Consider the following 24366-nt stretch of genomic DNA (forward strand, 5'->3'; position numbering starts at 1 on the left):
TGGCCATACTGAAGTTCCTGTAATTATACTCCAAGAAGTTCCCTAGGAACTTTCTAATGCCCTCTTCCTTCTTCTTTGAGCTAATTTGACAAGGCTTGTTCCTTCTACCCAGATGTTCCTTAAGTGATCCTCCTAATAATCTCTCTTGAAGCCTTTTTATGACCAACAGTATAAAATAGTGAAAGGCAGTAAGGCACTGTGGTTAGGAGTTTTAGAATCAGACAAGATCTCTATTGGAATCGTGGCTCCATCCTTTAGAAGTTCTGTGACTTTGGAGACATCATTTAACCTCTTTGAATCCATTTTCCTTATTTGTAAATGGAGGTAATACTACCTACTTCATAATGCTATTCTGAAGATTAAATGAGATAATGTACATTAAGTACTTAGTACTTTGCTTGGTATATACTGTTACAATTACTAACAGTAATTATTAGATTGAGTTCCTGCTGAACTCAATCTGTGTTGTAGCTTTCTCCTATGGCTCCATCAACTGCTCTTATTTTTCACAATATTTTTGTAAAATTTTACAAAACATATGCAAGTGAAAAAATTTATTAACAAAGTAGAATTCGTATAAATCATGGGCTGTTTTTCTGTCTTTTCTAGACTCACAAAGTTAATTTAGTATTTCCAGATCAGTTTTGGGGCCAAACAACAATATTCCCAATGGTACCATATTAAGCTGGAAAGTGTCATATATCTCTCCTACCTCCACTAAAGTACTCTTCCCTCTAAAATTTATTTTAAATAGTGAGTAGATCTTAATAATTAAGTATCATTTAAGACAAAAGAGCTGTAAAGGTTAATAACTCATGGTCACGAAAATAACTCACAGTTGACATTATACCTAACAGGTAAATGCTGTTTCCAGAATTTTCATGTTTCAGAGATGAGTTGAATATATAATCAAGTAAAAGCCTGTTACCGAGTACTAATCTCTAATACCATCTCCAAGAATTATATAAAGAGTATTCTATATAGATTTCCACTTTTTGAGAGCTAAGGCCCTTAGATCCTCTAGCAAATTTATATTGGTTATAAGAAAAACGATGGACTTTAATAAACTACATTTTAAAATAATCCCCCAATTTCATTTTAGACCAAATTCTCAAAGCCTTTTCTTATCTTGCTTTTTGTTAAAACTATTAAAAACAAAAACTGGTACTTTAAAACTTTCGTATCTGCCTTTCGGTAAAGGCATATTAGGGAAATGGCCACCTGACTGACTGCTGGTAAACATATAGTATTTTACATGTGGTATGTAGTATAGCACATGTAAAATACTATACATATAATATAGCAACTAACAGCTTTCAAAGGACTCAAAAGTATTCCACTTAATTCTCATGACGATGTGAGTCAAACACGGCAACTTTTATTCCCATTTTATAGAAATAAAATTCAAGGTCAGTAAAATAACCACATATGAAAATTAGGGCCTAAATTTTCTGACTTCCAGTTTAAAACCCTTTCCACCTCATCACACTGTCTCTTACCTGGATCATTTACACGTTGTATAACTGGGATCTGAATAACATTTATCATCAAATGGAAAGAAAAGAACATTAAAATGGGGTAGAGTGGACAAAACAGGAAAAGTTTCAATTATATTTTGTATTTAAGAAGGGGTTTTCGTACACAAATAATTTTTTGAGACTTTAATCAAAGAGAATGCTTGAGAGGTTATGAGGAAATAGACATACAGGCACTTTATTTGCAAATATCAGTGGGAGTATGTGCAGCACTTTTTTCTTGTCTTAAAATTCTGTTTGAGTCACAGTGGCAAATTACAACTTCTTTTAGAAAGGAACAATTCTGCTTGCAGTTATGCCCTCGGGAAATGGTTTCACAATCTTTACCATATTTCAAAAATAAATAGAGTTACAAAAAAAAGGATTCCTTTTAGGTAGAAATAATTTCTAAGAGCAACTCTGACTTTTCAGAAACAAATAGAAAGTTAAGCTACATGGCTGAACACACATCTTTATTCACATATTAGAATCTGTAAGACCTCTTATTTTGGCAAGAGAAAAGAAGAGCTTTAAACAGAGTAATGATACCCTTCCAAATAAAAAGGAAGGTGAACAACAGGAAGTGTGGGTGTGGGAATGAAGGCTTTGCATGGTGGGCTCAGGGATGGTTTGAACGAATAACATTTTCCCAAGCCTGGTTTATTAAAGAGTAAACAGAGCATCCCTGAACAGAACAGATGAAATCACAGACTTCTAGGGATTCTCCTCAAAGTCAGAGTTAATAAGACATATCTTTTCCCTTAAAATTTTTTCCCTTCTTTAAAAAAAAAAAAAATCAATAATTTTACTGTGACTCAAGCACAAGAACTAAGTCAGGGAGAAAATGTCCCCTCTCATATAACCTCCCCAAACGCATACATGCACACACACGTGCATGAATCTTGAATTCATGTGGCAGAGACATTTCCTTCCAGCTATATATTACCCAAAGGTATTCTATAATATTTGGTGCCAGAATTTAAAATAAGGTATAATAAGCTCTATCTATATGAACTAGTATAATTAGTTCATTTTTCACTCATTTTCTGTGTGTGACAATCTCTTCTATCACTTGAGCCTTAATATTTACCTGAACCTCTGAATTGGAGTCAACAGGCTGTAGCGAAAACCAAGTTTCTCTGCCACTGTGGTTACACAAGTCTTCTTTTTTGATGGCTACTTTCCCTATAGGAAATAAGTAAAACAATATGAGGAAACATATTTTGTATAATCATTGGCACTGTTATATGTGATATTTTCCAGAAAATATTTTAAAATACTCTGTACCTATTGATATTAAAAAATCCATTTTTATAAAGCATTTTTCTATATACTAAAGAATGAAAAAGTGCCTCATTTCCTCATACCTCTTGGCAGACCCGTCTCCGGGTCATTTTGAATCAGGAGAATAGACAAAAACTCAGTCGTATTTACATCCAACTGCATTTTTTAGTACTTATTCAGATTCACGTTTTCACCCAGAGTCCATTCAGTGTAAAAAGCAACGTACAATGATAGTGCAAACTAACCCTTCCAATTCTTTAACACTATGAATAAACCACATGTTCTGAGCAGACATATCTGTATTTAATAAGAGTTTACAGGTTCCAATTAAGAGAAAAAGAAAAACAATATTATACATTACTAACAATATTGAAAATTGACTTAAAAATTATGGGAGATTAAAACAATAATTTTAGTAAAAATCTGCTTTTATCAAAACATTGTAAACACTGCTTATGTTGCTTCAACGCATACAAAAAAAAAATCAAGGCAGTTCCCTAAAGAGTTTCTACCTCTCAGAGAAGCTACAGTACAATGAACAAAGCAGTATGAGAGGAAGAAGCAGAAATGTTCTTATTATAATGAAGTATCTGCCATGTTGGTACAAAGCATTTCCTTCCTCAATTCAAGTTTTAAGAAGTAGACATAGTTTTGCATATAACTGACAAGTTACTCCAAGATTCTACATAAAAACTTCAGCAAAGGATACATACTGAAGTCAAAAACAGTTCACTTCCTTTTACTTTATCAAGTAAGAATTTTCCTTTTAAGTGCCCTGATTATACTTCATATCCTTTCACTTATGACCTATCTTGGTCTTGTAGTTCAACATTTGAAATCTTTTAGAAAACAGTAAAAAAATTTTCTGTCAAGATTGTCAATTTTTGTGTATCAAGTGGAAAGGAAAGGTTTGACAGGAAAACAAATATAGAAAAATAATCTTTAAAATTTTATTCTGGAATTAGACAGTGGTAATGGTTGCACAACTCTGTGAATACACTAAAAACCACTGCATTGTATACTTTAAAAGGGTGAATTTTATGTTATATAAATTATACCTCAATAAAGCTGTTACTAAAAAAATTTAACCATATTAAAATTTTTGATAAGCTTATTTTCCTATTCATGACTTGGTACTCAAACTATAAAGATATACATGTGTAATTTTAAGGAAAACATTTAAAATACACAGCTACAGATATTTTCATTACAGTGCCAACTGTATTAATATATAACTCAAAGGAGAATTATTGAAAATTCATCAACTGTATCTATGAAGACATGAAGTTTAAAATATGTAAAACTTTAATAAATTAGTCCTCATCACAAGCATGAATCTTTGAAACTTTCTTTTAAATATAGTGGATGAAATCTAACGTGAAGAGCAAAATCTTCATATGAATATATAGCATTTATAATTCATTCAAATCTTACAGGAAATGGCACTAGGAAAATAATATATTTTAGCCTTTTTTTGGCTACATTTAAGATGTAAAATGATGGAAAAACAGAACTTCTTCCAGTACTGAATATACAGATTAAAAGCCAAGTATAGAATTCAGGTACTAACTGGAACACCCAAATATTCTTTACATTGCTGAAGGAGTTAGGTTAAGAGCCAAATTATACAAATCTCTTGATATATTTTACCTACAGATTATATCAAATCCCTGGCAAATTAATATAATACCAGGAATGGCTCAGGACACAGCATTATGACAAAGTATTCAATATTGAATGTCACAAATGATTATGATTATTACAATTCTATCAAGTGATTTCACTTACCATTGATTCCACGCCAGATATAAACATTAAGGCAATGTCTAACAGCTTGATACATACATATACACATACACACAGAAATAGGTCTATACATCCTACAGCTGAAGACCTTACATTTTGAGAACCACTCACCTTACCCCCTTTAAGAATCTTAGTTTCTGTGTATCTTTTGTGTCCCCAGAAAAATACACAGATGTTATATGGCATATAATTTTAAGAGTTTACCCACCATCCAGAAACTCAACTGGAAAACTCCTAGTTAAGACCCTATTCTATAATTTCCAGGTTTTTTAGTTTGATACATAATTTATGAATATGTATGTAGATGTACATATGTGTGTATGTACAATATATACAAACATCCTTAAAGCAAGCCCCCAACTTAAAAACAGGGTTTTTAAAAATGTTTATTTGGAAATTTACTAGTCTGATTGATTCACTTACTCATTCAATAAATAATCACAATGGCACTATATTTTAAACAGTGATTTGATTTCCAGACTCCCCTAACCAAAGTCTATTTAACCAATAATACTTCTAAAAACTAGAGTAGGAATCTACCTGTTCTATTTATGACTCACAACTCAGATCACTGGAAATATATCTTCTCTGTTACAGATGCTTTCCCAAAAGAGAATTCTCTCTTAGTCAGCTCAGATAAAGAAAATCCCAGAAACAGTATCCTCTTCCTCCTATCTCACATCTCGTGTATCCATGGTACTCACTGTCATGAAAGAGTTGAATGGTTTCTGTCTTCTGAGAGGGAAACCCTTCTCTGACTAGCTGCATAAACAAGCCATCTGTAAGCTGAGAAAAATCTACAGTTTTACTTGCTAGTTCTTATTCTTATTAAGTTCCTTTTTGAGATGTCAGTTTCTGAAATGTAAAGATTTAGTGGCATGAGACCAGTCAGCCTGAAGAAAAAGGGAGGAGCACATGATCCCAAGAAATCAGAGAAACTGTTATATAAGAACAACAGAGGAAAACAATGAAAAACATTTGAAGTCATTAGGTATTAGGATACCTACAACATATTCAGCACTTTAGTAGGCAATATAACATATGAAAAAGAAGTATATGTCATCAGCCCTAGGGAATCCAACAGGGTAGAGATGGGGAAGTGGTGGGGAGAGGGAGGGAGAAGGAGAAAGAGAGAGAGAGAGAGAGAGAGAATGAATGAATAAATAAGAGAAAGAGAGGTGGGAGGGTGAAGGGTAAGAAAATGCAGAAGAGGGAGCAGAGAGGGACAGGGACAGGAGGGACAAGTTTCTGAAATACAAACAAGACCAAAAAAACCCTCATCATTCTTATTCGTTGTTTTGAGCTATCCTCAGTTAAACTGGTTAGATGGCAAGTATTAATTGTAAAAGGTAGGCAGCCTGATACAGTGGAAAGATCACTGAACTGAAAGAAAAGCCAGCATTTACTGAACATCTACCAGGTAGCACACATTCTAATATATTTTCTGTTTAATCTTCATAACCATCTTAGGGGTAGAGGGTATAATCACCATTTTACAGAAGAAGAAAGTTGAACGATATTTAAAAACCTGCCCACTAACAAGTGCTGAAGCCCGATTTCGAAATCAAGGTATGCCTGTCCAAGTTCCTTCCAAAAGAGACACTAATTTCATAGCCTAGTGTCAATTCTGTTACTTATTAGATGTGTGATCTTGGGCGATTTATTTAAACTCTACGTCTCATTTACCTCCTCTGTTTTAGAAACAACTTTCAGCTCTACCAATCTTAAAAACCTATTCTGTGCCTCTAATGGTCCCAAAGTTTTAGTTTAGTGTTTACTATTTTAAACAAAGTTAACTCATTATTTCACTGGCCATGAAATCACCAACTTCAAAAAAAAAATCACAAAGGAATAAACTACCCAACAAATTATTTAAAGGCACTATTTCATTTCCCCACTGTTCTGAAAAACTCACAGGCAGAAAGAGCTTAGACCAAACATATGCACACATATATACACCAAATGCTGTATTAGTTCCTTAAAATAAGACAAGGAGAGGAAACACAAAAAGAAATGAAGGAACTGTGGGCAGAGAAACCCTTTGTTGGTCTCTAAGTAAAAAAAAAAGAGTATTCATAGCTTTCCAGCACCACTTCTAAGCAGCATTTTCTTGCCATCTGTAAATACTGTGTTATAGTTGAGCCGCATTTTTAGAAACAACATATTCTTAGACATTTAATCCGAATACAGATCCCAACTTGTAAAATCTGATAGTCTTGCTCCTACTTGGACACTAGTAGAAATGGCTGGAAGAACAGATAGAAGTAGTAACGTGTGACTGCCTATACAAGATGAAATAGGACCAGAAGACTGAACAAATTCTGGCAGATAGTCAACAGCAATTCAGTCAATGGTAACACTTCAATGCCTTAGTGTATGGGGTTTGGGTGGACACATTTTGTTCTCTGTGGTAGTATGGTATATTAATGGTCTCCAATAAACCATACTTCCTTGGTCTATGCCATTGTGTGGTCCCCTCCAGCACTAGCTCTGGGTTTGACCATGTCACTTGCTTTTGCCAATGGGACATCAGCAAATCTGATGCAAGTAGAGGCTTAATAAGCACCTGTGCAGTAAGGCTTACTCTCCTGGAACCCCAACATCACGTGAAGAGGAAGATCCAGATAACAGCCAACACCAGCCATCAGACATATGAGTCAGATCATTCAGCCCAGTCAATCTCCAGATAACTGCACATTTGTAACCCCAGATGAGACTAGCAGAACCACCCCGTTGAGCTAGGCCCAAACTGACAAACCATAGGATCATGAGCAAATATATGGGTGCAATATTAAGCCACTAAGTATTGGAGTGGTTTGTTACGTAGCAATAGATAACTGATACAGTCCCTATGCAAACAGACACCAAAGTGTAATCTTGGGCAATTTTTAAACAGCAGGTTTAACTTGAGCGCTAAATGCTAGCAGAAATTACAATTCAAAGAGTTGGAAAAGACCTTAGGTATCTTAAACTCAGCCTTATTTTATAGATGAACCAGGCCTAAGAAGGTAAAGTGACTTCTTTAAGGTCACACGACTAAAGTGAATAGAATCATGACTGCAATTCAGGTCTGTGATATCCTAGTGAAATTCTCTTATTTCATATCATTCTGAACCAAGGAGAAAGAAAAAGTTGCCAAAGTCTACTAAGACAACCATAGTTTAATTGTTTGAGCCTAGATTCCCCTAAAGACTAAAATAACTAGAAAATACACATTAGCAGATAATATATATACATTTTAATTTTAATATTATTAGGATCCTCATTGGAAATAAAAATATGTTCTTACATAAAGTTTTTCTCTTCTCTTTTTTCTCTCTTTAAGAGAAGAAGACACTATAACTTAGGACAATATAACACACAGTAAAAGACTATTAAAGCCTTAATTTTATAATTTTCTATCTTTTTGTAGCATGGTTCCTAGGCCTCAAGTTTTTAATTAATCCATAATCAATTTTTTACACTAACTGTTCCTGCCATATAAAGATAGTTAACATGAAAAATTATGCCCTATACTGATAATAGTTATTACTTCTGGGAAGAGAACACAGGGATGTCAGTGGTCAAAATTACTTAAGATTATCTTTAATACTATAAATTATTTTTACAAAAAGAAAAATATCCATATATTATTGATACAATGGAAAATAAAAAAACAAGCTCTTAAAGCTATATTCAACTAGTACACATTCTCAGATGCTCTTCAGATTGAAAGATGGTTCCCTCAACTTCTAGCTCAAATTTCATTTCCAGAAAACGCTATGGCACTGTTTAAGGTACAACTAGGCAACTCAGAATAATAAAATAATTGAGGGAAATCAATTTCTAGTAGCTGAAAATAAAAAAAGAACAACAACCCAACTTTATGAGTTAATGATGATAGAAAATATGTTAAACTATAAAAATGTGAAAACATCGACCATTTTCCAACTTTAATGGGTACATACTGTGTTTACTTTAATAATAATTCCTATATGTAAAAGGGAAAAAAACTCCCACTAAATGCACAAATTCTCTCTCTTAACAAGCACAAACTTATCTGGAAAAAAGTTCTCACACCAAGTTATAGCTTTCTGATACTACTCCACAAAGAATTGACTTTTACTTAAAACTGATTTTTACTTAAAAACAAAAAAAACAAACAAAAGCATGTTTTGGAAATCATAGTTACAAACTTCAACTAAAGGCCTTTCAAGAAATACTATATGATGACTATAATATTATGTGTAAACAATGAAAATTACAAACCTTTTTTTTTTTTTTTTTTTTGCTGAGGAAGACTGGCCCTGAGCTAACATCTGTGCCAATCTTCCTCTATTTTGGATGTGGGTCACTGCCACAGCACGGCCGCTGACAAGTGGTGTAAGTCTGTGCATGGGAACCAAACCCGGGCCGCCAAAGTGGAGCAAGCCAAACTTAACCACTAGGCCATGGGGCCAGCCCCACTAACACTTTCTTAAAAAGACGTGATAGTGAATCAAAGATACACCCTCTCTCAAAGGTCACTAATAATCAGCAATGGCCTCTATATCTAATCCTTATCTTACTCTACCTCTCTCGAGTGTTGATATTAAAAGATTTCCTTGCCTTCTCTGATATTAATCTCTCCTATCTCTCTTCCTACCTTCCTGATACACCTTATCAATCTTCACTGAAGCCTCATTTTCCCTGCAACCTTCCTTATCTGCTACCAGGGCAATTTCATTCATTCCAGCAGAGGGTTCAAGTATCACTTAATGCTGATGACTCTCAACTCCACATCTCCAGCTCTTTTCTCAAAACTTCAGATCTGTCCAGTCACGCAGTGTTCTGAGAAACGCGTCATTAGCTGAACCTGTTGTTACAAGAACATCATAGAGTATGCCGAAGGGGAATAAAATTTGTCACCCCAAAATGTGTCTCTTTAACATAAAGCTTATTTTAGGCTGATTATTTTTAAGAAACAAAAGATTCAGTTTTTCTTGTTACCTTCCCCTTACCTGCCTAGAAGAATTCAAATAAAAAAACCTATCTTGGGCCGGCCCCATGGCTTAGTGGTTAAGTGCGTGCGCTCCGCTGCTGGCGGCCCAGGTTCGCATCCCGGGCGCGTACCAACTCACTGCTTCTCCAGCCATGCTGAGGCCGCATCCCACATACAGCAACTAGAAGGACGTGCAGCTATGACATACAACTATCTACTGGGGCTTTGGGGGAAAAATAAATAAATAAAATTAAAAAAAAAAAAAACCTATCTCAGGAAGCAAGCTATCACCTTAGCATAACAAACTAGGTGGCAGACAGAGAGGAACCTAGAAGAGCCTGTTTGTTGGGCTCCCCTCTGTGTTCTTCTGTTTCTGTGTGGCCAAACGCTTGTTTTCCAAACATTTGCTCCTTTTCACCTTCTGGTAAATTGCCTTCTTTCCCTTTGAAGTCCCTGACTCTCCCCACCCCCAACATCTTCTTTTGTCTCCAGCTGAGGATGGTATTTAAGGTGAAGGCTTCTGCCATTTTGGCGATTTACTCTGTTTTCCTGGGTTTCTCCCATGTATACATGTTATTAAACTTTTGTTTGTTTTTCTCCTGTTAATTTAATTCTTAGACCAGCCAGAAGAACATAGAAGGGTAGAGGAAAATTTCTTCCTCCCCTACAGTACTTACACAAACCTAGATGGTACAGCCTACTACACACCTAGGCTATATGGTATTAATGTTACAGGACCACCATTGTATATACAGTCCATTGTTGATTGAAACGTCATTATGTGGCACATGACTATACTTCCAACAGTCAATCAATGTGCCCACCAAAATGTTCCCCAGGTAATACAAGTTTAACTAGTTTGAAATCAAAGCTATCCCCTCCCCTTCCCATCTCCCATTCAAAACTGAATGCTCCTGCTGCATTCCTTATCTCAGTTAATGACAGTCATAGAAGCAAGACTACTTTAACAAGACCATTTCCCTTCTCACATTCCCTTAGTCCTGAAGTCCTGTTTGAAACTACTCCTGTGAAATACATTTCCTCATTTGCACTTCGACTGCCATCGCCCTATCATCTCATTTGATAATAGCCTCTTTGTTGTTCTCCCTGCCTCTAATTTCTCTCTATTATAAACCATAAACTATAGATTACATATTTAAAGTATACATATATATACTTTTAAAAAAATATGTATAGTTATATATAATTATATACATATATATGCACACTTTAAATATGTACTCTATAGACACTGAGTTTATAGTTTGGAAGTTCCTGTTGTAGACCACAGGGAGTTGTTAAACTACAACTAAGTATAGTATATAGCATATAAACTAAGTATATACAGTTACGTATAATTTTTAAAAGGTTCTTCATTCTTAAAAGGCTCAACACTATAGTCTATAGGATAAAGTCCAAATTCCTTAGCACAGCTTTTAGAATCCATCACAAATTGGTCTCAATTTATAGTCCCAGCTTCACCTTCTACCACCCTCCTCCTAAGTAATTTATATCCAGTAGATACACCACAAATATGATTCACTTTTCCCCCTCTGCTTCTAATCCCTATTACCTTGAAACTTCTTCCTTTTCCTATCTAGGTAGTCTCTGTTGATCCTCTACCAAACAAAATTAAGTGTTCTCCCTTCTATGCTCCCAAGTACTTTGTTCATACCTCCAGCACAGACCCTATTACATATATTAGTATTAGAGTCTGCCTCTTTGATAGCCTGGGAGCAACTTGAGTCTTATTCATCCTAATACTCCCATCCTTTGTATGCCACACAGAAGTGTTTGTAAATGTTTGTTTAACTGAATTGAGGATAGAACCTCAGGGGTGACCCATTATTAAGGGTTTGCTAGAAAGAGAAGAGTCTATAAATAAGTAAAGAAGTCAGAAGAAGAAAGATAACTTGGAAAATACAATGTCATTAAAAATCGTCTTTTCCTTGGCTTTCAACAAGAGTCAATCAAAAGAGGCAGATGAGAATTGAAAACTACAAAAATGATTTTTGTGACAGAGAAAAAGTATTTGTTTTGTATACAGCTGACAAAAGTTAACATATTTAACAAATAAGGATTCATAAGAATAAATAAAAGATAGAACTCCAATCAAAAGAAAAATGAGCAAAAGAATGAACAATTAATTCACAGAAGAAAAATGTAAAAGACCAATAAACATATGAAAAATTCCTCAAATTCACTGATCATCAGAAAATATAAGTTAAAAAAATAAAATATTATTTTTCACCTATCAAATTGGAAAAATTTTTTTTTCAATAATAATATCCAAGAATGATCAGGGTATGGTGAAACCGTTATGCCCATGCCATGTTTGCGGGAACGTAACTTAGTACAGTATTTCTGGGACCAACGTAACAATATATATACAGAAGAAACCTTAAAAATATTCACACCCTTGGACTCAGTATTTTCACTTCTAGGAATTTATCCTAAGAAAGAGACATGCAAAAATTTATGCAGAAAGATGTTCATAGCAACACCATTTAGAGTACCAAAAACCTGGAAACGTAAATGTTCACCAACAAAGGAGTGGCTAAAAGGATACATTTTATACAAAGGATATTACATAATAAATATTTTTGAAAAATATTTAATGACACGGGAAAAGGATCATTATATGATATTAAGTGAAAAAGGAAAAAAACTGAATAAATGGTACAACGTAATAACATAAATGCCTGGAATAAAGAATGGGAAGAAACATACAAATTACTAACTGTAGTTATTCCTGTGCAGAGTCACTACCAGCTACTAAGAACATGTAATAGTTTTATAAGTAACAAAAAACATATTGCTTTTAAAAGGTTATTTGATTTGCTCTAAAATGACTTTGGCAAATTTCAAAAAAGGTTTGTCAGAAAAATGTAGATGCCAGATTACAGAGATTTAAGAAGAAATAAGTAGTAAGCAGGGGAAGGATATAGACCATTTGTTAAGGAGTTCAACAGCAAAAGCAGAAACAAATGAGAAGGTAGTTAAGAGGACAAAGGCAAATAAAGCTTAATCACTTAAACTGTAGGAGACCTGAGCATATTTCAAGTCAGAAAGGAAAGATGGAGATGATGAAATTCAGAATATTAAAAAGGGAGAGGATAATACAGGTAAATTATAGACCTCTACCTGTTATTAAAATACAAAGATAGTGGTGCAAAGATCATGAATGTGACACATATGTAGGCAGTTAGCTTTGTTCTAGTCCATGCCCATAGATAACATGCCTCAGACAACTATTTAAGAAATAAAGTTATTGGTCACCAATAAAGCTAGATTAAAGCAAATTATTACTTCTATTAGAAAAAATTCAAAAACAGATGTTCTTTGAGGGGATCAAATATTGTGATCTTCGTATAAAAACATTCTTTGAGGGGCCGGCCCCATGGCTTAGCAGTTAAGTGCGTGCGTGCCGCTGCTGGCGGCCTGGGTCCAGATCCCGGGCACGCACAGACACATCGCTTGTTGGGCCATGCTGGGGCCACATACAGCAACTAGAAGGATGTGCAACTATAACATACAACTATCTACTGGGGCTTTGGGGAAAAAAAGGAGGAGGATTGGAAATGGATGTTAGCTCAGGGCTGATCTTCCTCACAAAAAAAAAAAGACAAAGAAAAAAAAAACATTCCTTGAACCATTCATCAAATACTTCCGGAAATAAAGGTAAGGCACTCTGTGAGTGATAGTCTCTGTCTTCATAAATATCATATTCTACTAGAGTATTTAGATATTAAACATGATGAACAAGCATTATGAGTACTATGGAAAGGGACCGGTCAAGTACTATGGAAACATATGACACTATGACCAGGGGATCAGTCATGACACTTCCCTGAGGAAGTATCATCTAAACTGAGCATACAAATTAAAAATCAGATTCACAGATGAACATGAAGTCTAGAGAAAAGGATTAGAAATGTTGACCATACATTATTCTGTTGTTTTCAACACTTTATACTTAGAGAAAGAATGAATGTAAACACCAATGTTGTGATTAAACATAATTATGAAGAGTACATACCTATACGAAGGTCTCTTTGTAAAACGTTCTTATCATAAACATAGAAAGACAAATACTGGAAAGTTCTTGGAATCTCAAAGTAAAATTCTTCACTGAAAAATGGGCTAGAGAGAAAAGGGGGAAAGCTCATTAAATTTAAATTCAACAGTGTCCTCAAATAATATTATTTTCAATAAAATAAATTACAGACTAAAACACCATAGAAAAAAGCTTCAAAAGCTCCAGAACAATTCTCTAAGTTTCAACTAAACTTCATACAAACCAAGCTGAACTCTAGAGGACCTCAACTGTGAGGCTGAGCTCTTTGTGAACAAATAGCTTTTCAGGAATCCCATGGACAGAAGACCTGGTAATTGCCTGGGGTCATGCTCACCTAAACTGGACATACATGAGCACTGAGGATGGTGTCATTCACACTATCACTGTCTCAGAAATATGTAAAGCTATATTAATCACAATAACACATAACACCTAAAATGGGTAACGTTATGTAAAATGTTACCATAGAAATATATTTAAAAAACTAAAATAGGGTTTTTTAAAATCAATTTTATTGAGGTATAAATTACATATAATAAAATCCAATTTAAAGTATAAAAGTTAATGACTTTTGATAAATTTATAAACTTGTGTAGTCTTCACCCCAATCAAGATATAGTAACCTTCTATTGCTCCGTTAAGTTCCCTCACACTCCTTTGCAGCTACCCCACCATACCTGCCACAGGCAACCAGTGATCTGATTTTTATCACTATAGATCTGCTGTAGAATTTCACATAAATGGAATTAAACAGTATATACTCTTGTGTCCAGCTTTTTTCACTCAGCTTAACATCTATGAGATTTTTCCATTTTGCTGTGTGTATCAGTTGTTCATTTGTTTTAATTGCTGCGTAACACTCCATTGTACAAATATTCCACAATCCGTTCTCCTAGTGATGTCATTTGAGTTGTTTCCAGTCGGGCCACTAAAAATAAAGCTGCTATATGGCCAGCCCCATGGCTGAGTGGCTAAAGTTCCAAGTGATCTGCTTCAGCAGCCCGGGCTCAAGGGTTTGGATCCCAGGCGAGGACTTATACCACTCACCAGCCATGCTGTGGCGGTCTCCCACATAAAAAATAAAGGAAGACTGACACAGATGTTAGCTCAGGGCTAATCTTCCTCAAGCGAAAAAAAAAAAAAAAAGAGGAAGATTAGCGACAGATGCTAGTGTAGGGCGAATCTTCCTCCACAAAAAATAAATAAATAAATAAAGCTGCTATGGACATTTTTATACAAGGCTTTTTATATATACATGCTTTCAATTCTTTTAAGTAGGTAGAAGAGTGGAATTGCTGAGTTATAGCATAGGTGAATTTTTAATTTATAAGAAACTCTGTTTCCAACCTGATTGTAGCATTTTACACTCCTACCAGCAATATACGAGCGCTCCATTTGTTCCACATCATTGCCAACTCTTGCTACTGAAGATATTTTTAACATTAGCTATTATAGTGAATATGATGTGATACATTTATACACCTACGTAATCTCTACCCCAATCAAGATATAAAGCATTTCTATCTCCCCAGAAAGTTCTCTTGTGCAATCACCCCCTCCATACTGTCACAGGAACCAGTGATCTGATTTCTATCATGACACATTACGTTCAAGAATCTATAATGACAGAAATGGTTTTAAACAGTATTTCCCTGATGACTAATGATGTTGAGTATTCTTTCATGTACTTGTTAGCCATTTGTATATCTTCTTTTGTAAAATATCTATTAGGGTTTTCTCCACATATTTTAACTGGGTTGTCTGTCTTCTCATTGTTTTTTTTTTTAAATAAATCCTGGATACAAGTTCTTTGTCAGAATATCTTCTTCCAGCTGTGGCTTGCCATTTCATTTTCTTGACAGTGTCTGTTGAAGAACAGAAGGCTCTGATTTTGATGAAATCCAGTTTATCAATTTTCCTCTTCTATAATTAGTGCTTTTTGCATCCTAAATAAGAAATCTTTGCCTACTCCCAAGTTGCTAAGATTTCCTCCTATGAAACAGTTTGTTTTCATAGTTCATTTTAAGAATGCTATTTTGATACTAAATTCTTCTGAGAAGACATGGATCTCTGAAATGCTAGTGAATATTTTTTGTCAAGAGCACCTCTTTCCTGAGAATATTTAGATTAAAGAACAAAAAGTTATTTTAAAAATGTCACCATAGAATGCAACCTCTTCCGGATGTCAACTTCAAGAGAAGCTGAAGGGAACAACTTTCTTAAAGAGAAGCTGAAATGCGAAGTAAAATACTCTTACAGAAGTCATTTCTGACCTTGTCCAGAAAACAGCTGACTCAGCTTTTTAGTTGTTACAATGCCTGGTCAACTTCTGGCAATATATTTTTCACTTCAAATGTAACCAAAATAAACTTTTAAAAGTTGGTCTTTCAAAATAACTGGTGTCTTCTAATTAATCTCAACATAGAAATCAATACAAAAACAACTATTAGGCAAAGACATGACATGTTTAGGTGTTTTTCTCCTTTGCATCATTTTATAAACAATTATAAAATGGAAAATTTCCTTTATATATCACAAATCCGCATTCAAATATTATTTTTAAAACACATTCTAAAGCCAAGAAGAACAACATGAGAATTATTAAGTCATCTGTATCACTGTATCATCACAATCTCACAAACCAATCCCCACATCTGGCTGCCCACTTCTTTATATTTTATAAATAAATAAATTCACTTGAAGAAAACTTTTCAACAAAGTTAGTAAGAAGCAATGACTAGATTTATATAGTTTTAAAAACAGCACTCTCAGGGCCAGCCAGTGGCGCAGCAGTTAAGTGCATGCACTCTGCTTCAGCGGCCTGGGGTCCGCAGGTTCGGATCCTGGGCACGCACCGATGCACTGCTTGTCAAGCCATGCTGTGGCGGTGTCCCATATAAAGCAGAGGAAGATGGGCACGGATGTTAGCCCAGGGCCAATCTTCCTCAGCAAAAAAAAAAAAAGAGGAGGGTTGGCATCGGATGCTAGCTCTGAGCTGATCTTCCTCACACACACACACAAAAAAACTAGCACTCTCTTGTTATCACTGACCTATGATAATGCCTATGACTCCTGAGGAAATTCTTGGTGTGAAGAAGAGAAGCACCAGGTACGAGCAGTACTGCTGTCACTTAGTTTGTTTATATACCACCTACTCCCTAAAAGGATTTGAGGTAGAGATTTGGGAGCTATAGATTCCATATGTGACTCCTACTTACCCATTATGAAAACTCGATATCCAGACACCTATAAAAACTGTAATATCCAGAACCCATAAAAGATCTAAGTGGTATCTACTGACTTTTGACTTAACAGTTTATCACAATATCCACAAGGGTAGAAAACACTGAAATGAGAGCAAAGTGACCAAGGGTTTATACTACAGATTCTTTTGCCCTATTTCACAAGGAAAAATGCTAGGGGGCACCCAGAATCCCAGAATCCCAGAAGCACCTCGTCTAACTATATTGAAATGACCTCAGGTAACCACTGCTAGCCTTAAAATATCTTCCAAGTCCCTATGCACCTAGAAAAATAATTTAAGATAGATAAAGAAAATTGGTTTCATAGTTTTCCCCAACACAAATATCTGGAAAGGCAAGGGTTAAAAAAAAAAGTAGGCTCATTTTAGTTGCTCATTTACAAAGGCTACATATTAGAAACTACCACAAGTATTCAATTATGGACAATTACTACTTTTGTATATCACCGACTATTGTGTGATACGGCATCAGCACACATTAAGTAACAAATTGAGATTTAAATAGTTTCAGGTCCTCGATCTCAATTTTGCTTCTAACTTCCTTTATTACATGCACAAATTATTTGGCTTTTGGTGACTCAGTTTCATCATTTCTAACACATAAATAACACCACAATTCTAATACAGCAGGGATAGATGATTTATGACTAAAGATGTGAAATGTATTATTTCAAATCTCTGTGGGTTACTAAAGTATTTTCAGCTTTATACAATGCCTTTCCTATGAAGAACTCAACAGACATTCAAAATTATAAATATTGACAATAAAGACATAAAGGGAAAAACTTCAGAGGGAAAAAAAGGTGAGTGTAAAGAAAAAAAATGAAAAAGAGCATCAAAAAATAGATACCTGAAATACAATTTATATAAGTCATGACACTCAGTATTTCACCCACTACATGTTCATTCCGACCACTCCCCATGCCTGAACTAAACTGCATCCTTTCAGCACAACTCCACACTAGAATTCTGTCCACAAACACTATTATAGGGCAGAGGTGGCACATTCTAATTCTACGAATTAGAATTTACTATGAAACTCTCAAAGTGCTATTACACTTTCAAAAGACGAGAAATCTACCTAAGAGATCACTTCCTTACAATGCCCTACTTAGTTTACTTGTATAAACTTGAAGAAGTAATTTATCCTCAAGATAAATACTGATGTACTTTGAGAAAAGTTCAAATCAATGGGCAAAATTTAGCCTAGAGAACAAACTGACGTATATGATAGTTGTTTTAAAAAAACTTGAAAGAGTGTCATGTGAAAGATGGATTAAACTTGTTCTCTAGAAATTCAAGGGAAAGAATTAGGAACAATTAAGAGGAAGATACAGTTTGAGGCAACGAAAAGCCACATGCAAGCAGGCAATGTGTCTGTCTTGTTCCCATGGATGTACGAATAAACAGCACCCAGCAAGTCCTTGGCATAGAGTAGGTTCTTGTTTCGACAGACATTAATTAACTAAATGTAAGAGCTTTCTAAGAGTAAGAATAGTTGCAAGACTGAATAGGCTGCTTAGGAGGCAGTGAACTCCTTGGTCCCTCGAACATTATTAAGCAAATGTCAGATGACCACTTGTCAAAGATAATTGTCAGAAGGAACCAAGCATAAGGTGGTTAGTCCAGCTCACTGAACATTAAGGTTTCTTCAAACTCTGAGGTTCTGTAATTCTAAAAATAAATTTAGAATATAAAAGAAAAGTAAAAGTTTCAGATGAAGAAAGTCTTCTTGATGATTATAGTCTGGAAAATGTATAAAATTTGTTAATCAATATATATCATATGAATATCTGATAATTTACCAATTTTTTTTTTTACAAACCTTAAAGATTTTTCAACAACTTGGGTACGATAAACTTCTTCCTGGTCCAAATTTATAGTGCAGAAACAATCTCTCATTTTGTTGGGTCCAAGATATGGCAACAAATTTTTCGCTTCACCTGTTGGCACAAAAATTAAAATTGGTGTTAAATATCACCAGCTGCTTCATGCTAAGCCTCATATAGTATGAATTCAATCCAAAAGAACATATAAGATGTAACAGAAAAAAATTAGTGATTAGAGAAAGATGATGATCAACTTGGTCTAAAGCAGTCTGGTGAGACTGAAGGGAGGAGCTGTGGGTAAAGGGGCATGTGAGGTCATATTACATCACTGAGTCCCTGCTCCTAGAAAAGGGCAACCCCCCACTTGAGCTCTCCATCCCATCCCACCAGTGCCACCTCAAGGACTTGACTCCACAATTAATCCCTCTTTCCTGTATCATCAATTTTCCTCTCGAGTGGATCGTTCCCGTCAGCACATAAACAAGCTTTGGTATGTCCGAATTTTTTAAAAGCATAAAAAGAAAAAAATCTCCCTTGACTCCACCTCCTCCCTCATGATATCATTCCATTTCTAGACTCCTTTTCACAGCAAAGCTTCTCAAAAGCAATCATCTCCAGTCACTGTCTCTAATTTCTCACCTTACATTCATTCCTTGGCCCTCTCCAATCAGCTTCTAACCCCATGACGACACTGGAACTGCTCTAGCCAGGGTCGCCAGTGCTTTCCATATTGCCAAATCCAATGGTCATTTCGCTGCTCCTCATCATACCTGAACTGGTAGCACTATTCAATATAAGTGAACACTAACATTCCTCCTTAAAATGCCCTCTTTTCTTGGCTTCCACAACACAGTATTTCTGGCTTTCCTCCTATATCACTGGCCCTCTGCTGACTTCCCCTCCTCACCTCTACATGTTGCAATGCTTCAGGGCTCAGTTCTGGACCACCTTCTCTTCTTTCTCTAAGCAAACTCCTTCAGTATATGGTATTAATGCTGTTGCCTCCCAGATCTGCATTTCCAGGCCTGATCTCTCCTACTCAACACTAGATGTGAATATTTAACTGCCTCCTTGGATATCTAGTAGGCATCTCAAATTTAACAAGTCCCAGACAAACCATCTGATTTCCTCTCGTAAAACATACTACTCTTCCCCCAGTCTACCACCATCTTCCTCTCTTTTTCTCAACTCACCCTCCCAAAACCTCCTACCTCGACATTCAGTCCATCAGTAAATTTAGCAAACCTCCAAAACACATTCCAAATCCAACCACCTCTCCTCGCTTTCACTGGTATCACCCTCCAATCCACTCTCCATCAAGCAGTGTGATCTTTGAAACATATTATTCAGGTCAGTCATTCCCCTGCTCCAATACATTCCATTTCACTTAGAATATAACCCCATTTCTAAATTTCCATTTTCATGGTCTACATAGCCCTACTGAACTGTCCTCTCCTCTCTGACCTCTTCTCCTTCCACTCTCCCCAGTAGTCACCTTCTTTCCATTCAACAACCATGCCAAGCTTGTTTAAACTTAGGGCCTCTGCCTGGAATGCTCTAACCCTACATCGTCACATGGCTGGCTCTTCTTATCATTCAAGTCTCAACTCAAATGTCACTTCCTCAGAGAAACCTTCCCTAACTATTCTATCTAAAGTAGATAATCCTGCTACCATATTTTATTTCTCTGTTTGTTTTCTTGATATTATTTATAACGATCTGAAACTCTGTTAATTTTTACTTTAGTGTTTATTTTCTGCTTCCCTCATTCTTGAGGCCTGAGAACTTGCTGATCTTCAAGATCTAAAATAGTGACTGTCATACAGTAGACACTTGAGAAATATCTGTTGAATGAATATTAAAGAAGCCAGTAAGTCTAGTTTTGAAGTTCTTGTGAGATGCTCATGGGCCAAAAGTGTGGGTATTGAATTCAGACAGAGAGAGAGAGAGAAAGCATGGTAGTGGGCGTAAGAGAAACAATATTGCCCTAAGATTCAAGAAACCAAGGTTCCAGACTCACCTCTGCTACTAAGCAGCTAAATGACCAGACAAATCACTGAAGCACAGCTTTCCTAACGAAGATTTGGGCTAGATAAACTCAAATCTCTTTCTGCTTATCAACTTTAAAACAAAAGGCCATTTAAACCAATATATTTTAAAGAAGTCTATCAGACAGTGAAGAAACAACTGTGAAAAACTCAATACATAAATAATCTTTAAAAATTAAAATAAGAAAATCAATGGACGGGGCCGGCCCTGTGGCTTGGTGGTTAAGTGCGCGCGCTGCGATGCTGGCGGCCCGGGTTCGGATCCCGGGTGCGCATCGAGGCACCACTTCTCCGTTCATCCTGAGGCCGAGTCCCACATACAGCAACTAGAAGGATGTGCAGCTACGACACACAGCTATCCACTGGGGCTTTGGGGGGAAAAAATAAAATAAATAAAATCTTTAAAAAAAAAAAAAAAAAAGAAAATCAATGGAAAGGCACCAGTAAGCTATTCCTGGTTATTAAGATGGTCATTGAGAGATTAGAAAAAAATTAAGCTACCACTTAAATAGAATAAACATACTTATGTTCATCTCAAGTCATAATCAAGGAATCTAAATGACACTAAAATTGCCTAATATGGGCTGGTCTTTACAAATAAACTAGTTTCCTAACACGAAAAATAATATATATCTGAATTTGTATCCATCCATTCTCCTCTTCCTCAAACACTAGATGTCCCTCCTCCCATCCAAAGCTGATCCACAGCTCATCCATCTACCTGTGCTCCCTCTACCCGACTCCCTCCCTCTCACTCCAGAACACCGCCCAGGATTCTATTTTCAACCTTCTCCTTTAAGTCTCTCCTTCTTTGATGTCTCCCCTCTGTATGATCCATAGGTTTTTTTTTTTTTAACCAAAAATGCAACTAGGTCACCATATAGGGCCTAGAATGTAAACAAATTTGGAATTAAATCATAATAAACAAATACCATATCTAATGAGGGAAGCTGGAACACCTTGAACATGCTCCTATTTCATTCACATAAGCGAAGTTTGAGAAAATTACACTGTATAAACGTACACATATTCCACCACCCACCTTTTTAAGAGGGAGACAGTGGGGATTATTTTGTCTGCAGAATCCAATAAACTTGACATTATCAGATATTTACTTAAATAAAAACTTAAGTTCTATGCAATATATAAAATGTACTCAACATCACTTCCTACAAAAGTAGTTATCATAATCTGTACTCTTGAATATCTGCCACTAACGTTCAAATAACTATATTGAAGGTGAATTCATCTAATCAATGCCCAGCTCACCAATCAATCATACAAATACGTTGTCAGCTATCAAGACTTTAAACTGTAACTCCAAACTATAATAGTAATTAATTAGCACTTTATGAAAAACACAAACCAAAATAATTAACTGCCACTTCATTAAAAAATAATCAGAAGTAAAGTAACTAATGGTTAGAGTATTAGTTAGAGAACTAAAAATAATGTTATACTTTTTGTGTAGCTTGATATAAAGCTGTGCGTTATTAAAATAATCTCTTTGATATTTAAAATAATACCCGTGTAGGGCCTCACTAGTTCTAATTAATTATGGTATATAAATAAGCAAGTACATTGGACAAAAACTACTGCTTCTTAAAAGATAAGCTTCTTGAAAACTTTCTATAATCTCTGCTCCAATCCTTCCCCTCCTACTCACAGCCTGAACCTGCAATTTGGCTTCTGATCCTGTTTCTTTCTAGAACCTTCAAGAACACTAACAATATTAAATGTTACCAAATCAAACGACAGCTTTTCAGTTCCCACCTTATTTAACCACACTTCAGTGTTTGGTAACACTGACCTTTCCTCAGTTTAGGTAACCCATTCTTACAGTTTTTCTTTTACTCTTTCTTTCAGGCTTTTCATCCGTTAACCACGCTTTAAATGTGAATAAACTTTTGGCATCCACAGACTGCTAAATTCATCACATAAATGGAGCATCAATTTTAGGTATTTTTTTTTAAATGTGTCATTATAAAACAATAAAAATATACCAAAAAACAAAGACTTTTTAAGTTTCTCGACATCATTTGATGGTATTATTTGCAATCTTTCTCAATTTATCTATAGCTTATTTCATGATGGCCAGCCTTAAGGAGAATCAGGGTCTATATCTGCAGTAGACACAGTGGATGAGCCTTCATCATCTGTTTCAACATCCTTTGGTGTATGACTTCCTGTACTGCAGAGACTAGAAAGCTAAAGACTACATTTCCTTGTCTATCTTGCACTTAGAGTTGTGGATGTGACTTAAATTCTGCCAATCAGATGCACTCACTAGAAATTTGGAGGGCAGAAGAGAAAGGAGGTTGCATTTAGGCTGCTTCTACCAGCAAGTTCTGTCATGGAGATGTCCAAGTTTTCTACAGCAGCATTTGTAGAAGTCCTTGTATCCAGTCACAGGTTTCATAGATAACAAGCAGAAGGGCACAAGGCATCCATTCCGTCATGCAGGTGTGGCTTGGTTCTAGAACCAGCAGCAGTGACAATAGCTTTCTGATGAAGATGGCTGCTTGCCGATGACTGTTTCCTAATAGTGGTAGATTCCTGATCATGGCAGAGGTGGCAAGGTTCTAAAGACAAGCAGCTAAAAGTTACAGCTTGCCAATTCTGCAGGTGCCTTTCTGATCCTAAAAGAGCTAGTAACTCCCATGGTAGCCTAGCTGCAATATGGCTTTTGAATGTCATTCCTGAAAGCTCAACCTAGAGTCTGTTTCTTCAGTTTTTCCAACAATTCTATAAGCCACTTAAAATCTTTTATTAAATCTCTTTTTGCTTAAACTAGCTAGAGTTGATTCTGTAACCTAATCCTGATTGGTTTCCTTTCTTATCCTTTATTTCCAACAAATTAGAAAATCCCATCTCACATTACTGATCATCAGAGTTTGGTAAATCTGTCAGTTAGATGTGGCTATCTGGATCAAACTTGGACTCAGAAATTATGAAGCAATATCTCACTGAAAACTACTTTTATTGTTTCTTTAGATAGTGAGTTGAATAGCATAGTACATTCAAAAAGTGAATGCTTCAACTTGGGAAATGGAGATAAACGGATCTTAACTCTCTGTATTGTTTTATCTGCCTTTGCAAAACATTTCTTCATTTCCTACTGTACCATTTGGATGCTGTTTTTAAAAAATGCTTAATAATACAGTATCATGTTTCCATGAATTTTCAAATGCCAAATTCTCAACATTCAAACCATGTGCACTATTTTGGGTGCCTCCATCTTATCCTTAAACTTACATGTTATATTTTTACCCTAAAATAATAAGATTAAATTATTCAAGACATTCAATATATTGCTGAGGTATGACACTTGAGCAAGAAAACTGAAATGATGGAAATGGCTTTTACTTGCCTTTGAATGAAAGGAAGAAATGTTTTTAGCTTATCCGTCATTTAAAAAATTCTGTGCATGCCAGCATACTGCAATATGCAAAGGGGAGATATTTGTCCTCTAAAGGCAGATGTATTGGCCTTACAGCAAATAGTATAGATCTGATTATATTTACAACTGTCACTATTTCCTTCAACAATAAATCTAGACCAGGAGGCATATTATTGACAAAACTG

At 35.5% G+C, this 24366-nt stretch overlaps 1 protein-coding gene across 3 annotated transcripts in view; it reads right to left on the reverse strand.

Moving 5' to 3' along the window:
- RASA2 (RAS p21 protein activator 2) overlaps positions 1-24366 on the reverse strand; it is a 112801-nt gene that overhangs the window by 71466 nt on the left and 16969 nt on the right. For all 3 annotated transcript variants that reach the window (XM_087430461.1, XM_087430462.1, XM_087430460.1), the window contains exons 2-4: positions 18730-18847; positions 13604-13707; positions 2605-2699 (exon numbers count right to left, since the gene is read on the reverse strand). In XM_087430461.1, coding sequence (XP_087286587.1) covers positions 2605-2699; positions 13604-13707; positions 18730-18847 — 317 coding nt within the window. The remainder of the gene's footprint in view (positions 1-2604; positions 2700-13603; positions 13708-18729; positions 18848-24366) is intronic.

Source organism: Ceratotherium simum, chromosome 5 (assembly GCF_057802395.1).
Source record: "Ceratotherium simum simum isolate JZ-2026a chromosome 5, ASM5780239v1, whole genome shotgun sequence".
Taxonomy (NCBI): Eukaryota; Metazoa; Chordata; class Mammalia; order Perissodactyla; family Rhinocerotidae; genus Ceratotherium; species Ceratotherium simum.